The 17,933-nt window shown below is 41.0% G+C and overlaps 1 protein-coding gene across 5 annotated transcripts in view; it reads right to left on the bottom strand.

Annotated features, from left to right (window-relative positions):
* atg16l1 (ATG16 autophagy related 16-like 1 (S. cerevisiae)) overlaps window positions 1-17,933 on the bottom strand; it is a 164,587-nt gene that overhangs the window by 47,072 nt on the left and 99,582 nt on the right. For all 5 annotated transcript variants that reach the window (XM_034169002.1, XM_034169003.1, XM_034169004.1 and 2 more), the window contains 2 exons: window positions 7,727-7,797; window positions 1,844-1,915 (listed from right to left, as the gene is read on the bottom strand). In XM_034169002.1, the coding sequence (XP_034024893.1) occupies window positions 1,844-1,915; window positions 7,727-7,797 (143 nt within the window). The remainder of the gene's footprint in view (window positions 1-1,843; window positions 1,916-7,726; window positions 7,798-17,933) is intronic.

Genomic DNA, 17,933 nt, shown 5'->3' with positions numbered 1-17,933 from the left:
CATAAACCACTATAACATCACAAAGAACAAAACCTGTTTGTACTCAATCCACTGCTCCTTCAGCATGTTAGAGTTAAACAATGAATTTCTTAACCATCACTGACTAATATTTGAGCACGCCCCCTCAACCCTCTCTTTCATAGAAAGACATTGCATTGTTGCAACTTGGTAACAGTCTCCTTAAAGGACATGTCGCGCAGAAGTCATAATTTAGTTTTAGGCTGTTCGTGGCCATCCGATGATCCACCGGGATTACTTTGTGCACTTCCGTGACTGGTTTCAAAGTATACGGCATTCATAGCATACAGCTATGGAGACGACCGAAAACAAAGAACTCATGAGTACTCGGGTGTTGCCAACAAGTGATGTCGCAACTAGAAGCGTCCACGTGCTTCAATGGAATGTAACTGATGACATTAAGAACGGAGGCACAGATTAATTCCAAAGTTGACATAAGTGTGATGTCGTGTTATGACGATTCATTTTTCAATAACTGTTCATTTTGATGCAGACACGGTAAAAATTGCGGCTCCAAGAAGACTGATGTGCACCTGCAGCCACGAGTCATAAACGCAGCCTGTCAATAACAATCTCTGCTGGAGGATCAGTTTTGTGCACAATTAATTGTGTGTCAATAAAATCTATCTATCTATCTATCTATATAGACATACACACACACACACACACACACACCTGCTGCCGGGGTAAAACAAGCCTTTCATCTGCTGCACTGCACGCGCAGGAGTAAAATCTTGAACATGCCAGACTCATCATCGTGTTATGGATTTATTTCCAAATGTAAACTCCCCACGCTCAAAGAAGTGCACCCAAGATCGCTGGCTGCAGCTCTGCCTCTCCCACGACTGTGGCAAGTAAAATAACGCCCATCAACTCCTTGAAATAATGTATTCTGACTTTTCCAATGTAACAAATCCATCTCTGTGTCCAGGCAGTCTGTTAAAAACTGTCAGATGTCCCAACATCCATGTCCATGGCTTCAGTAAACCAGCATCCACATAGCAGTGCGTCACTTTAGGCTCCAAAATCTAACACTGAAAAAGTTTAGAGTTTCAGGGTGAAGTGTGCCGCTTCCTCTCTATAAATGTAAGCCGTCACCTTCAAACGGCAGCTCAGAAGCTTCATTTTTGGACAGATCAGGTTTGTTTCCCCTCTGTCTTGTCAGTCATCGCAAAGTTTCTGTTTTGCTAATAAGGATGACACACACTGAAAAATGCAGAGAAATGCAGAGAGAGACGTTTTTCGGAAATGTACCTGCTAACGCTCAGAGTGAGAGGAATAAAATACATCAGAAATTAATTATTAGCACGTGTATGGAGACACTTACATTCATGAGCACTGTTCGAGCTACGGTGGGCGGTGCCAGGTGATACCGCCCAGCACTGCAAATTTCCACCGGGCTCTCGAGTTCAAAATTCCTCTCTTGCCCAACACAAATTTTCCAACTGAAATGTTGCTGAAAATTGTACCACTTCGATCGTTTTTCAAGCTTATAATGTCGTAAACGGCAGAGTTTGCAGCGGAGTTGAATGGCACTTTGCTGAAAGCACCCCCAGCGTGAGCTACAATCATGTAATTTACTGACACTAATATGGTTCTAGCTAGAACCCTGATCATGAGTACTTTTATGTTGTCTTGCTAATTGGGATGTTAAAAATCGTGTGACATGTCCTTTAAGAAAGTTTAAAAAAAAAAAAGTGTCCGAAATAATCCACAAAGACTGATTTCAATCCTAAAGCAGATGTTGACAGTGAGCTGTATCCAGATATTTAAAGGTCTGGTTTCAAGATAGCAAAGACTGAAACACTTATTTGGTCAAACTCACCCTCAGTCGGAAGTCGTCCACAGTCCAAATTCGACTGGCAAAGTCATTGGAAGCAGCCAGCAGGTAGGAACCCTGCAAACAGCATCAGATTCTTACTGACAGCATAACAAGAAGCCACTGTGCTTCAAACCCAGAGGTCTTCAATTCATACTCAATGTGTCTTTTAGCTATAAAATAAAAAAAGTGGTTTCACAGCATCCTGTGGATCATCTTACTGACAATAACCTCTGAGCTTCGATAGGCTGGAGAATCATTTTGGGATTACTGGGAGTGCCCTTGCATGGTTGACATCATACATCAGACATCAGTCGCTCTCACTGTTTTGTACAGTAACACTACCTCTAACCTTAGTGACATAACATTTGGGGTTCCACAGGGGTCTGTCTAAGGCCCCCTGCTTTTCTCTCTTTATATAACGCCCCTTGGAAACATATTGTGGCGTTTTGGGGTTACCTTTTACTGATATGCTAATGATACTCAGTTATACATGCCGATAACAGCTGGTAATCAATCAATCAATCAATCAATTTTTTTTTTATATAGCGCCAAATCACAACAAACAGTTGCCCCAAGGCGCTTTATATTGTAAGGCAAGGCCATACAATAATGATGTAAAACCCCAACGGTCAAAACGACCCCCTGTGAGCAAGCACTTGGCTACAGTGGGAAGGAAAAACTCCCTTTTAACAGGAAGAAACCTCCAGCAGAACCAGGCCCAGGGAGGGGCAGTCCCCTGCTGGGACTGGTTGGGGCTGAGGGAGAGAACCAGGAAAAAGATATGCTGTGGAGGGGAGCAGAGATCGATCACTAATGATTAAATGCAGAGTGGTGCATACAGAGCAAAAAGAGAAAGAAACAGTGCATCATGGGAACCCCCCAGCAGTCTACGTCTATAGCAGCATAACTAAGGGATGGTTCAGGGTCACCTGATCCAGCCCTAACTATAAGCTTTAGCAAAAAGGAAAGTTTTAAGCCTAATCTTAAAAGTAGAGAGGGTGTCTGTCTCCCTGATCTGAATTGGGAGCTGGTTCCACAGGAGAGGAGCCTGAAAGCTGAAGGCTCTGCCTCCCATTCTACTCTTACAAACCCTAGGAACTACAAGTAAGCCTGCAGTCTGAGAGCGAAGCGCTCTATTGGGGTGATATGGTACTACGAGGTCCCTAAGATAAGATGGGACCTGATTATTCAAAACCTTATAAGTAAGAAGAAGAATTTTAAATTCTATTCTAGAATTAACAGGAAGCCAATGAAGAGAGGCCAATATGGGTGAGATATGCTCTCTCCTTCTAGTCCCCGTCAGCACTCTAGCTGCAGCATTTTGAATTAACTGAAGGCTTTTTAGGGAACTTTTAGGACAACCTGATAATAATGAATTACAATAGTCCAGCCTAGAGGAAATAAATGCATGAATTAGTTTTTCAGCATCACTCTGAGACAAGACCTTTCTGATTTTAGAGATATTGCGTAAATGCAAAAAAGCAGTCCTACATATTTGTTTAATATGCGCTTTGAATGACATATCCTGATCAAAAATGACTCCAAGATTTCTCACAGTATTACTAGAGGTCAGGGTAATGCCATCCAGAGTAAGGATCTGGTTAGACACCATGTTTCTAAGATTTGTGGGGCCAAGTACAATAACTTCAGTTTTATCTGAGTTTAAAAGCAGGAAAATAGAGGTCATCCATGTCTTTATGTCTGTAAGACAATCCTGCAGTCTAGCCAATTGGTGTGTGTCCTCTGGCTTCATGGATAGATAAAGCTGGGTATCATCTGCGTAACAATGAAAATTTAAGCAATACCGTCTAATAATACTGCCTAAGGGAAGCATATATAAAGTGAATAAAATTGGTCCTAGCACAGAACCTTGTGGAACTCCATAATTAACTTTAGTCTGTGAAGAAGATTCCCCATTTACATGAACAAATTGTAATCTATTAGACAAATACGATTCAAACCACCGCAGCGCAGTGCCTTTAATACCTATGGCATGCTCTAATCTCTGTAATAAAATTTTATGGTCAACAGTATCAAAAGCAGCACTGAGGTCTAACAGAACAAGCACAGAGATGAGTCCACTGTCCGAGGCCATAAGAAGATCATTTGTAACCTTCACTAATGCTGTTTCTGTACTATGATGAATTCTAAAACCTGACTGAAACTCTTCAAATAGACCATTCCTCTGCAGATGATCAGTTAGCTGTTTTACAACTACCCTTTCAAGAATTTTTGAGAGAAAAGGAAGGTTGGAGATTGGCCTATAATTAGCTAAGATAGCTGGGTCAAGTGATGGCTTTTTAAGTAATGGTTTAATTACTGCCACCTTAAAAGCCTGTGGTACATAGCCAACTAACAAAGATAGATTGATCATATTTAAGATCGAAGCATTAAATAATGGTAGGGCTTCCTTGAGCAGCCTGGTAGGAATGGGGTCTAATAAACATGTTGATGGTTTGGATGAAGTAACTAATGAAAATAACTCAGACAGAACAATCGGAGAGAAAGAGTCTAACCAAATACCGGCATCACTGAAAGCAGCCAAAGATAACGATACGTCTTTGGGATGGTTATGAGTAATTTTTTCTCTAATAGTTAAAATTTTGTTAGCAAAGAAAGTCATGAAGTCATTACTAGTTAAAGATAATGGAATACTCAGCTCAATAGAGCTCTGACTCTTTGTCAGCCTGGCTACAGTGCTGAAAAGAAACCTGGGGTTGTTCTTATTTTCTTCAATTAGTGATGAGTAGAAAGATGTCCTAGCTTTACGGAGGGCTTTTTTATAGAGCAACAGACTCTTTTTCCAGGCTAAGTGAAGATCTTCTAAATTAGTGAGACGCCATTTCCTCTCCAACTTACGGGTTATCTGCTTTAAGCTACGAGTTTGAGAGTTATACCATGGAGTCAGACACTTCTGATTTAAAGCTCTCTTTTTCAGAGGAGCTACAGCATCCAAAGTTGTCTTCAATGAGGATGTAAAACTATTGACGAGATACTCTATCTCCCTTACAGAGTTTAGGTAGCTACTCTGCACTGTGTTGTTATATGGCATTAGAGAACATAAAGAAGGAATCATATCCTTAAACCTAGTTACAGCGCTTTCTGAAAGACTTCTAGTGTAATGAAACTTATTCCCTACTGCTGGGTAGTCCATCAGAGTAAATGTAAATGTTATTAAAAAATGATCAGACAGAAGGGAGTTTTCAGGGAATACTGTTAAGTCTTCTATTTCCATACCATAAGTCAGAACAAGATCTAAGATATGATTAAAGTGGTGGGTGGACTCATTTACTTTTTGAGCAAAGCCAATAGTCTAATAATAGATTAAATGCAGTGTTGAGGCTGTCATTCTCAGCATCTGTGTGGATGTTAAAATCGCCCACTATAATTATCTTATCTGAGCTAAGCACTAAGTCAGACAAAAGGTCTGAAAATTCACAGAGAAACTCACAGTAACGACCAGGTGGACGATAGATAATAACAAATAAAACTGGTTTTTGGGACTTCCAATTTGGATGGACAAGACTAAGAGACAAGCTTTCAAATGAATTAAAGCTCTGTCTGGGTTTTTGATTAATTAATAAGCTGGAATGGAAGATTGCTGCTAATCCACCGCCCCGGCCCGTGCTACGAGCATTCTGACAGTTAGTGTGACTCGGGGGTGTTGACTCATTTAAACTAACATATTCATCCTGCTGTAACCAGGTTTCTGTTAGGCAGAATAAATCAATATGTTGATCAATTATTATATCATTTACCAACAGGGACTTAGAAGAGAGAGACCTAATGTTTAATAGACCACATTTAACCGTTTTAGTCTGTGGTGCAGTTGAAGGTGCTATATTATTTTTTCGTTTTGAATTTTTATGCTTAAATAGATTTTTGCTGGTTATTGGTAGTCTGGGAGCAGGCACCGTCTCTACGGGGATGGAGTAATGAGGGGATGGCAGGGGGAGAGAAGCTGCAGAGAGGTGTGTAAGACTACAACTCTGCTTCCTGGTCCCAACCCTGGATAGTCACGGTTTGGAGGATTTAAGAAAATTAGCCAGATTTCTAGAAATGAGAGCTGCTCCATCCAAAGTGGGATGGATGCCGTCTCTCCTAACAAGACCAGGTTTTCCCCAGAAGCTTTGCCAATTATCTATGAAGCCCACCTCATTTTTTGGACACCACTCAGTAATCTCATCCACATAAAATCCTTAGAAGATTGCCTTGCATCAGTGAGAAGCTGGATGTCTAGTAACTTCCTACTTTTAAACTCTGGTAAGACTGAAATGATGGTTCTTGGTCCAGTGAGACATCAGCATCAATTTGACCAGTTAACACTTAGCCTAGGTTCATGTGTCATACGTCACACTGACAAAGTGAGGAACCTTGGGGTAATTTTTGATCCAATGTTGTCCTTTGACCTCCATATTTGAGATATTACGAGGACTGCTTTTTTGTACCTGCAAAATATAGTGAAGATTCATCCCATCCTGTCTATGGCTGATGCTGAGACCCCGATCCATGCGTTTATCTCTTCTAGATTGGACTACTGCAATGTTCTATTTTCTGGTTTACCTCAGTCCAGCATTAGGGCTCTCCAATTGGTTCAAAATGCTGCTGCCAAACGTTTGACAGGAAGCAGAAAGTTTGACCACATTACACCCATTTTGGCGTCTCTTCACTGGCTTCCTGTCGCAGTGACATCAGATTTTAAGGTTCTGCTACTAGTCTATGAAATTGTTCACGGACTGGCACCTCCCTACCTAGCTGACCTAATTAAACCTTATGTACCGGCCCGGGCTTTGCATTCTCAGGGTGCAGGACTACTTTGTGTCCCTAGGGTGAGTAAGAAGTCTGTGGGTCACAGAGCTTTCTCTTATCGTGTCCCTGTTCTGTGGAATGATCTCCCTGCATCAATAAAACAGTCAGATTCTGTGGAGACTTTCAAGTCCAGACTTAGGACGCACTTATTTTCCCTTTCGTATGGCTAACATACTGGCATAGTATGTTACTATGCTTTTTACTCTTAATTCATTTCATTAGTAATTCTGGGTCTTTTAGTGAAGTTTAGGGCTACTGGCCGGTGATCACCTTAGTATCCTGTATATTAATGGTGATAAATTACACTGCATTTGTCGTCCTTCTGATGCCTGATTCTGTTTTTTTTCTCTCTGTTTAAGGTGCAGCTCCATCCAGAGATGGGTGTGGTATCTGTTCCAGAAACCCTCTAGTCCTGTGCACTGGCAACATTTCCTGTATGTTCGTTTTGGGAATTGTTCTGTAATTTATGTCTGTATCATGGCCCAAGCAGAGGATCACCCCTTTGAGTCTGGTCTGCTTGAGGTTACTTCATCAGAGGAAGTTTTCTTCTTCCCACTGTCACCTGTGTTCTTGCTCTGGGGGTTAGTAAAGTTAGACCTTACTTGTGTGAAGCGCCTTGAGGAAACTTTGTTGTGATTTGGCGCTATATAAATGAAATAAATTTAAACTGACAAACTGAAATTGACCAGTGTTGTCTATGTGCTTGATGTGGCAAGGATCTAGATACGTTTCATGACTAATGTGATCTAACGCTATAATTGAACCATACATTAAACTTAACGAGAAGCCACAGACAGAAGGCTGCACTGCTGTCTTTAATAAAGAGAATGAAGACATGGTTTTAATTGCAATACACAGAGTTGATTGTATTCTGTGCTTGCAATGACAAAGCTTCTATCCATCTATGAAGTCCATCAGCTCTGGCTGGTTTAATACATTACAATACTTACTGAGGCTGGAGGAACTACAGTTTCTTTTCTACCTGTTAAATCATCAATGCGCACACAGGTAAGGCAGCGCTGCCTGTAGGGCAAAGCTAAACAGAGTTTGGGTGATGTCATAAGGCAGCAGACTCACAGCGCTGTCAAACTCTATGCTTGTGATTCCAGCATTGCTTCCAGTCAGAGCTCCTTTAGACTCACAGTGGCCTGCAAAGATAAGAACCATTAGAACACATGTCCAGTGTGTGTGCAGTTGCGTGATGACAAAGTCACATGACTCTTACACATCAGCTTTAAAATGAAACAAACTGTAGCAAATGTATACCATCTTCACGGCAACCGTCCAAAGTCCAAATGATTCTAAAAACAGTCAGCACATCTCTGACATCTCTTTAACCTTCTGCTCTGGAAACAAGTGCACTAACTGCTTGGCCACTAACCCCTAAAGAGTTTCAAAACTAGAGCTATTTCAAAGTATGACTTTAGTTTAGAGCCCAACAATCAGCTTAAAGCCACTTTACAAAAAAAAAATGTGATTTGACCACAGTCTTACACAATTTCAGTTTCCTCTTTGGAATAAACCCCCTTTTCCACTGGGAACCGATCAGGTAACACCATCTATTCCACCTCAAAGTTGGAGCAGCGGGCCTGTGACCAGTGACGTAGTAAGCTCCACTCCTCCAAGCCGACAGGAAAACATGGGTGGGCAAAGTGAAAGAACAGCATCTGACTGAGCAAGGTCCCGAGTCCCCACATTTGTCCCAGTGTGCAGTTACACACACTGTAAACTGATGGAGAGATAAACTGTCTCATTACTGTGTGTAGAACTGCTCAAAAAAGATCCCACTCATTTAACCCCATGAACTGCTTTTTTTCCTCTTTAAGAAATAAGATTTGATTTGTTCAGTGCAAGTACAACCCCAATCCCAATGAAGTTGAGACGTTGTGTAAAATGTAAATAAAAACAGAATACAATTTGCAAATCCACTTCAACCTATATTCAATTGAATATATCACAAAGAAAAGATATTTAATGTTCAAACTGATAAACTTTATTGTTTTTGTGCAAATATTTGCTCATTTTGAAATGGACATTGAGTTCATAAAGTACATTTTTTGCTTTAGCAGTGTTGAACATGTGGTACTAAGTACTCAGGAATATTTCACTATGCAGCACAAACCTGGAGCAAGATGGCTACACATGTTGTAAATGAGAGATAATTGATAACGTACTGTGGTCATTCTGTGAGGTAGTCCAAGATCCAAAATGAGACACAGGAGTCCACACCTGTGATCTCCAGCTTGTCCCTCAGAAGCACTGGCTGTATGGTGCTGAAAGCACTGGAGATATCAAACATGACTCTCACAGTGCTCCCAGGCTTTTCTAGGTGAGAGAGAGCTCCATGTTGGAAGTAGATGGCAGCACTGTCCACTCTGATGCCAAGCTGGTACACAAACTGAAGTGGATGGATCCGTCAAGGATTTCACCAGGGGACAGAGATGTCCAAAGACCAGCCTTTCCAGGGTCTTCTTCAGATGCGATGTCAGTGCCACAGACCTGAACCTGCTGAAGTCATCCAGGTGTGGCGACCTTTTCTTCTGAACCAGTACCACACAGGAGGTCTTCCACAGCTGAGGAACTCTTCCAAGAGCTGAGGATTGTGTGGAGTGGGACAGATGTGGAAAGGGGGTGGGACAGGGGACTTATCAAACCTGTTGGAAAACATCGGGCTCCTCGTGACCAGAGATGGTTTTAGGCCTCTCCAGACTACCCTGATGTTGTTCTGCTGCAGCTGGCCCTCCATCCTCCTCCTGTACGGGGTGTTCCCTCTCTGATCTTCCACTTCAGTTTCCTCTTCCTAAGCGTGCCTATGGATAGAAAATCAACTCCCACTTCACAGACACAAAAGACCCAAGATGCCTGTGGCAAGGCATCCAGTCAGTCACAGACTACATGCCAGCCCCCCCACCGCGCAAGGACAACAGAGACTTCCTCAACTCACTTAACACCTTCTTCAGCCGGTATGAAGAAAATAACACAACACCACCTACAAAAGCCCCCGTCAGCCCAGACAACATAACACTTCAACTGGACCCAGCGGACGTGAGGATGACCCTACTCAAGGTGAACCCCAGAAAAGCTGCAGGTCCAGACAACATACCCGGGCGTGTGCTCAGAGACTGTGCAGACTCACTCACCAACGTCCTCACAGACATTTACAACATCTCTCTGAACCAAGCCACCATACCAGCAAGCTTCAAAGCTACCACCATTGTACCACTACCAAAGAAGTCACCAGCATCACCACTAAATGATTACAGGCCCATAGCACTCACTTCCATCATGATGAAGTGCTTTGAAAGACTGGTAAAGGCCCACATAACATCCACCGTCCCCAGTACTCTGGACCCATATCAATTTGCCTACTGCCCCAAGCGCTCCACTGATGACGCCATAGCAACAGCACTCCACCTCTGCCTGGCTCATCTGGAAAACAAAAACAGTCACGCACGGATGCTGTTTATCGACTTCAGTTCCGCGTTCAACACCGTCATCCCCCAATAGGCATCAACACTTCACTGTGCAACTGGCTGCTGGACTTCCTCACAAACAGACCGCAGTCAGAGTCGGCAACAACTCCTCAGCGACCACCATCATAAACACCGGGGTGCCGCAAGGATGTGTGTTATCTCCTCTGCTGTTCACACTGATGACCCATGATTGCTGTGCCAGATTTGCAACAAATCACATCATCAAATTCGCCGATGACACAACAGTGGTGGGCCTCATCAGAGACGACGACGACTCAGCATACAGAGAGCAGGGACACCAACTCATCGACTGGTATGAGAGGAACAACCTGCTACTCAACGTCAACAAAACAAAAGAAATAACTGTGGACTTCAGGAAAGAACAACCAACACACATCCCACTCATCATCAATGGCAGTGCTGTGGAGTCTGTGAAAAGCACAAAGTTCCTTGGAGTGCACATCACAGATGACCTCACATGGACCACAAACACCACCTCCCTGGTCAAAAAAGCACAGACACGACTCCACTTCCTGCGGAGGATGAGAAGAGCTGACCTCCCCACATCTGCACTCCCCACCTTCTACAGGGGTGCCATTGAGAGCATCCTGACCAGCAGCCTCTCTGTCTGGCATGGCAGCTGTTTAGCTGCAGACAAGAAGGCACTACAGAGGGTGGTGAGGACTGCAGAAAAGATCATCAGATCACCCCTACCAGCCATTCAGGACCTGTACACTTCACACTGTTCCAAGAGAGCAATGATCATCATCAAAGACCCCACTCACCCAGCACACAAACTGTTCTCCCTACTACCATCAGGGAAGTGCTACCACAGCATGTGATGCCGCACAAGCAGACTGGGAAACAGCTTCTTTCCACAAGCCATCAGACTCATCAACACACGAAGAAAACTACATGAACATTTCAAAGACACTGAAGAACATTCCATGAACACTTCAGTTCACCATGTCACTTGCACTTTACTCTTCGCACCTTACACACTGCATCTACACTATTGCACATAACCTGTATGTGCACTGATTGGACTTCTGCTGCTGTGTGACTTTATATGTGTGTGTGTATTTATTGTACATGTCTATATCAGTATGTTAGTCTTTTTTACTGCACGTGTGTGTCAGAGAGAGAAATGTAAATTCATGTATCAGTATCTTAGTTTTTACTGTACATTGTGTGTGTTTATTGTCAATGTCTTATCTATATGTTTAGTTTAACTGCACATTGTGTGTGTGTGTGTGTGTGTGTGAGTGAAATGTGTCAGAGAGAGAAATGTAAATTCATAACTTAAGCTGGCACATGCAAGTGTTTGTGCCCGAATCCACCAGCGTTTGCACTTTCTTCGTCGACTCCGACTGTTTGGTGTATGTAGGAATATTATGCTGATTTTCTACAGAGCAACGATTGAGTCCGTGTTACAGTATGGTATTACTAGCTGGTTTTGTAATTTAACGGTTAAATCAAAAACTCAAATATTAAATCTGATTAAGATAGCTGGCAAAATCATGGGTATGGTGGTACCTGTAACTCCCAAAGAGTTGTTTGAACAGGCAGTTCTCAGATGTGTTGACAATATTTTAACAAATGAGTCTCATGTTCTGCACTCTGAATATACTTTACTTAATTCAGGAAGGAGGTTCAGGGTTCCTCTTTGTAAATATAATCAATATAAATATTCATTTATTCCATTATCAGTGAAGCTCATAAATCAGCAGATAGTTCAGGGAAGATAGCTCAAGGGTATGTATTGCGGAATTTGCACAAAGATGTTAATAATGTTGTGTATTTATATTGTATCCTTTGACTTACTGTGTTGTTTTTAATGTATGGGTGCTCTGTACTGGATGTGTTGTTGTGTAGCAGACTCTGTCCAAGGCAAATTTCTCCTTAGGGAGACAAATAAAGACACTTTGACTTTGATGTATCAGTATCTTAGTTTAACTGCACATTGTGTGTGTGTGTGTGTTTGTTGTCAATGTCTTACGTTTAGTTTAACTGCACATTGTGTGTGTGTTTGTTGTCAATGTCTTACGTTTAGTTTAACTGCACATTGTGTGTGTGTTTGTTGTCAATGTCTTACGTTTAGTTTAACTGCACATTGTGTGTGTGTTTGTTGTCAATGTCTTACGTTTAGTTTAACTGCACATTGTGTGTGTGTTTGTTGTCAATGTCTTACGTTTAGTTTAACTGCACATTGTGTGTGTGTTTGTTGTCAATGTCTTACGTTTAGTTTAACTGCACATTGTGTGTGTGTGTGTTTGTTGTCAATGTCTTACGTTTAGTTTAACTGCACATTGTGTGTGTGTGTTTGTTGTCAATGTCTTACGTTTAGTTTAACTGCACATTGTGTGTGTGTTTGTTGTCAATGTCTTACGTTTAGTTTAACTGCACATTGTGTGTGTGTTTGTTGTCAATGTCTTACGTTTAGTTTAACTGCACATTGTGTGTGTGTGTGTGTGTTTGTTGTCAATGTCTTACGTTTAGTTTAACTGCACATTGTGTGTGTGTGTGTTTGTTGTCAATGTCTTACGTTTAGTTTAACTGCACATTGTGTGTGTGTGTGTTTGTTGTCAATGTCTTACGTTTAGTTTAACTGCACATTGTGTGTGTGTGTGTTTGTTGTCAATGTCTTACGTTTAGTTTAACTGCACATTGTGCGTGTGTGTGTGTTTGTTGTCAATGTCTTACGTTTAGTTTAACTGCACATTGTGCGTGTGTGTGTGTTTGTTGTCAATGTCTTACGTTTAGTTTAACTGCACATTGTGCGTGTGTGTGTGTTTGTTGTCAATGTCTTACGTTTAGTTTAACTGCACATTGTGCGTGTGTGTGTGTTTGTTGTCAATGTCTTACGTTTAGTTTAACTGCACATTGTGCGTGTGTGTGTGTTTGTTGTCAATGTCTTACGTTTAGTTTAACTGCACATTGTGCGTGTGTGTGTGTTTGTTGTCAATGTCTTACGTTTAGTTTAACTGCACATTGTGCGTGTGTGTGTGTTTGTTGTCAATGTCTTACGTTTAGTTTAACTGCACATTGTGCGTGTGTGTGTGTTTGTTGACAATGTCTTACGTTTAGTTTAACTGCACATTGTGCGTGTGTGTGTGTTTGTTGACAATGTCTTACGTTTAGTTTAACTGCACATTGTGCGTGTGTGTGTGTTTGTTGACAATGTCTTACGTTTAGTTTAACTGCACATTGTGCGTGTGTGTGTGTTTGTTGACAATGTCTTACGTTTAGTTTAACTGCACATTGTGCGTGTGTGTGTGTTTGTTGACAATGTCTTACGTTTAGTTTAACTGCACATTGTGCGTGTGTGTGTGTTTGTTGACAATGTCTTACGTTTAGTTTAACTGCACATTGTGCGTGTGTGTGTGTTTGTTGTCAATGTCTTACGTTTAGTTTAACTGCACATTGTGCGTGTGTGTGTGTTTGTTGTCAATGTCTTACGTTTAGTTTAACTGCACATTGTGCGTGTGTGTGTGTTTGTTGTCAATGTCTTACGTTTAGTTTAACTGCACATTGTGCGTGTGTGTGTGTTTGTTGTCAATGTCTTACGTTAGTTTAACTGCACATTGTGCGTGTGTGTGTGTTTGTTGTCAATGTCTTACGTTTAGTTTAACTGCACATTGTGCGTGTGTGTGTGTTTGTTGTCAATGTCTTACGTTTAGTTTAACTGCACATTGTGCGTGTGTGTGTGTGTTTGTTGTCAATGTCTTACGTTTAGTTTAACTGCACATTGTGCGTGTGTGTTTGTTGTCAATGTCTTACGTTTAGTTTAACTGCACATTGTGCGTGTGTGTTTGTTGTCAATGTCTTACGTTTAGTTTAACTGCACATTGTGCGTGTGTGTTTGTTGTCAATGTCTTACGTTTAGTTTAACTGCACATTGTGCGTGTGTGTTTGTTGTCAATGTCTTACGTTTAGTTTAACTGCACATTGTGTGTGTGTTTGTTGTCAATGTCTTACGTTTAGTTTAACTGCACATTGTGTGTGTGTTTGTTGTCAATGTCTTACGTTTAGTTTAACTGCACATTGTGTGTGTGTTTGTTGTCAATGTCTTACGTTTAGTTTAACTGCACATTGTGCGTGTGTGTGTTTGTTGTCAATGTCTTACGTTTAGTTTAACTGCACATTGTGCGTGTGTGTGTTTGTTGTCAATGTCTTACGTTTAGTTTAACTGCACATTGTGCGTGTGTGTGTTTACTGTCAATGTCTTACGTTTAGTTTAACTGCACATTGTGCGTGTGTGTGTTTACTGTCAATGTCTTACGTTTAGTTTAACTGCACATTGTGCGTGTGTGTGTTTACTGTCAATGTCTTACGTTTAGTTTAACTGCACATTGTGCGTGTGTGTGTTTACTGTCAATGTCTTACGTTTAGTTTAACTGCACATTGTGCGTGTGTGTTTACTGTCAATGTCTTACGTTTAGTTTAACTGCACATTGTGCGTGTGTGTGTTACTGTCAATGTCTTACGTTTAGTTTAACTGCACATTGTGCGTGTGTGTGTTTGTCAATGTCTTACGTTTAGTTTAACTGCACATTGTGCGTGTGTGTGTTTTTTGTCAATGTCTTACGTTTAGTTTAACTGCACATTGTGCGTGTGTGTTTATTGTCAATGTCTTACGTTTAGTTTAACTGCACATTGTGCGTGTGTGTTTATTGTCAATGTCTTACGTTTAGTTTAACTGCACATTGTGCGTGTGTGTTTATTGTCAATGTCTTACGTTTAGTTTAACTGCACATTGTGCGTGTGTGTTTATTGTCAATGTCTTACGTTTAGTTTAACTGCACATTGTGCGTGTGTGTTTATTGTCAATGTCTTACGTTTAGTTTAACTGCACATTGTGCGTGTGTGTTTATTGTCAATGTCTTACGTTTAGTTTAACTGCACATTGTGTGTGTGTGTTTATTGTCAATGTCTTATCTATATGTTTAATTTAACTGCACATTGTGTGTGTGTGTTTATTGTCAATGTCTTATCTATATGTTTAATTTAACTGCACATTGTGTGTGTGTGTTTATTGTCAATGTCTTATCTATATGTTTAATTTAACTGCACATTGTGTGTGTGTGTTTATTGTCAATGTCTTATCTATATGTTTAATTTAACTGCACATTGTGTGTGTGTGTTTATTGTCAATGTCTTATCTATATGTTTAATTTAACTGCACATTGTGTGTGTGTGTTTATTGTCAATGTCTTATCTATATGTTTAATTTAACTGCACATTGTGTGTGTGTGTTTATTGTCAATGTCTTATCTATATGTTTAATTTAACTGCACATTGTGTGTGTGTGTTTATTGTCAATGTCTTATCTATATGTTTAATTTAACTGCACATTGTGTGTGTGTGTTTATTGTCAATGTCTTATCTATATGTTTAATTTAACTGCACATTGTGTGTGTGTGTTTATTGTCAATGTCTTATCTATATGTTTAATTTAACTGCACATTGTGTGTGTGTGTTTATTGTCAATGTCTTATCTATATGTTTAATTTAACTGCACATTGTGTGTGTGTGTTTATTGTCAATGTCTTATCTATATGTTTAATTTAACTGCACATTGTGTGTGTGTGTTTATTGTCAATGTCTTATCTATATGTTTAATTTAACTGCACATTGTGTGTGTGTGTTTATTGTCAATGTCTTATCTATATGTTTAATTTAACTGCACATTGTGTGTGTGTTTATTGTCAATGTCTTATCTATATGTTTAATTTAACTGCACATTGTGTGTGTGTGTGTGTGTGTGTGTGTGTGTGTGAAATGTGTCAGAGAGAAATGTAAATTCATGTATCAGTATCTTAGTTTTTACTGCACACTGTGTGTGTGTGTTTATTGTCAATGTCTTGTCTATATGTTTAGTTTAACTGCACATTGGAGACTAGTCAAACGCAATTTCAATCTTCTGTGCTAACCCTGTTACATAGATTTTTGACAATAAAGTACACTTTGACTTGAGTCTGTCCCTCAGCTCTTCCTTATTTCCTGATCTGAAGGTCCACTTTTTCTGTATGAGGAGAGCCTTAATATCAGGATTAATCCAGGGTTTGTTTTTAGAAAAACACAGAACAGACCTGGGGCCCGTTCCATGAAGCAAGCTCAGAAAAGAGGCACTTCATAACAAATGAGATAAAGATGAAGCGGTTCCATAAAGGACGAGCCACATTCACACAATCAAACTAAGTCAAGACAGATTCAGCCAGTCAGACTAATTGTGTGTGTGCATTGTTCACAGGCAGCCCATGAGGTCGAACACAGATCAACTGGATTCATGATGATGCTTTCTTAGACCTTGTTAAAATTATGTCCGCAGGTGTTTTTCATGTCTAAATTATGAAACAACACAACACCATAAGTGAGTGGTTGGGTTGGATTTAAAGTTATTTAAACTAAGGTATCACGCCATAAAACAAATTAAAACTTTTTATTCAGGGATACATTAGTTTAAATAACTTTAAAAGAATATATCACTCCATAAAAAAAATTTAACATTTTTAATGGAGTGTTATATTGATGTAAACAACTTTAAAAGAATATATCACTCCATAAAAATTTTTTAACATTTTTAATGGAGTGTTACATTGATTTAAACAACTTTAAAAGAATATATCACTCCATTTTTTTTTTTTTTTTTTTGCCAGCTTGCACTCAACCGAGACGGACGCACTTTTCTCTTCTCCCTCCCTCCTTATCTTTCCTGCTTCTGTGGCATGTTGTCTGTGAGGCTGCAGCTTTGCTCTTCTGGAAACGACAAAAATGGATCTGTTAAAGTGGTCTCTGAACGTAATTGACACTATTTTTTCTACAAGATCTTCGGGAGCGGAGGACCCGACCTGTCCTGCTGGGACGCATGTGATGGGTTACGTGATGGACTCGTGGAGGAGATGGCAGGTCATGTGCCTTTACATGCTTTCTGTGGAGGACGTTGAAGATGTGTACATATTCGGCTTGGTGGTGACCGGCTTTCTGATGTGTGGAGCGGGGCACTTGCTGGTTTACCGGAAAATCAAGAAAGTGGAAGCAGCTTTGATTGGTCGTTCCAAGCTGCCCTATATGATTGATTCGATTGGGAAGGCAGTGGCTCTAGGAAGATTGCAGCCCTGGAAACCTGCTATGACCGTCTGTGAAGACCACATTCTACATTTCAGATGGATTGGGAGCCACTCTGCTCTCAGAACTGTGGAATCTTTCAGGCGTCTGTTAATCTGGCTATTCATTTGGCTTCCCCAAATTCAGCTGCACTTCAAAGTCGCTGTGATAAGATACCTCCTCAGAAGAACAACACTCTTATGCCTCGCTCCCTGGTCTTCCCCCCTCCCCTCAGCTTCTCCAGCTCTGACGTGAACTGTGGACTGTCCAGGACTTTCTCAGCCTGCGCAGGGCTGTTCCCTTCCCCCCAGACCGTCGAACAAGGCCGTCGACGGCGCCGGAACTGGCTGCCTTCTGGAGTGTTCTGATAAACTGGTCCTTTCAAATCTCGGTTGTCGTCCTGTGTCCTTGTTTTGTCTCTGATTATTGTTTTTTGTGCTGATGGGATTTTTTTTTTTCCTCATTGCCGCTGTGTAATGCAGCGGCTATGAGGGTTTTTTTTTCTTCTCCTTTTCCCTCGTGTTTTGCTTCATATATATGTTTTATGTACCGGGCCGGCCTATGTGTTGTGTGTTATGTGTGTTGTTTGTTATGGGTCGGTGTTGGTTTGCTCAGCCCTGCTGTTGACCAAGGCAGGGATGTACATCTGGAGCTGGTCCCCGGGCGCCTAATGGCAACCTCTGCTCCTACTGGCAAATAGGATG

This window comes from Thalassophryne amazonica, chromosome 4 (genome assembly GCF_902500255.1).
Source record: "Thalassophryne amazonica chromosome 4, fThaAma1.1, whole genome shotgun sequence".
NCBI classification, from domain to species: Eukaryota; Metazoa; Chordata; class Actinopteri; order Batrachoidiformes; family Batrachoididae; genus Thalassophryne; species Thalassophryne amazonica.
This window is presented reverse-complemented; position numbering and strand designations above follow the sequence as displayed.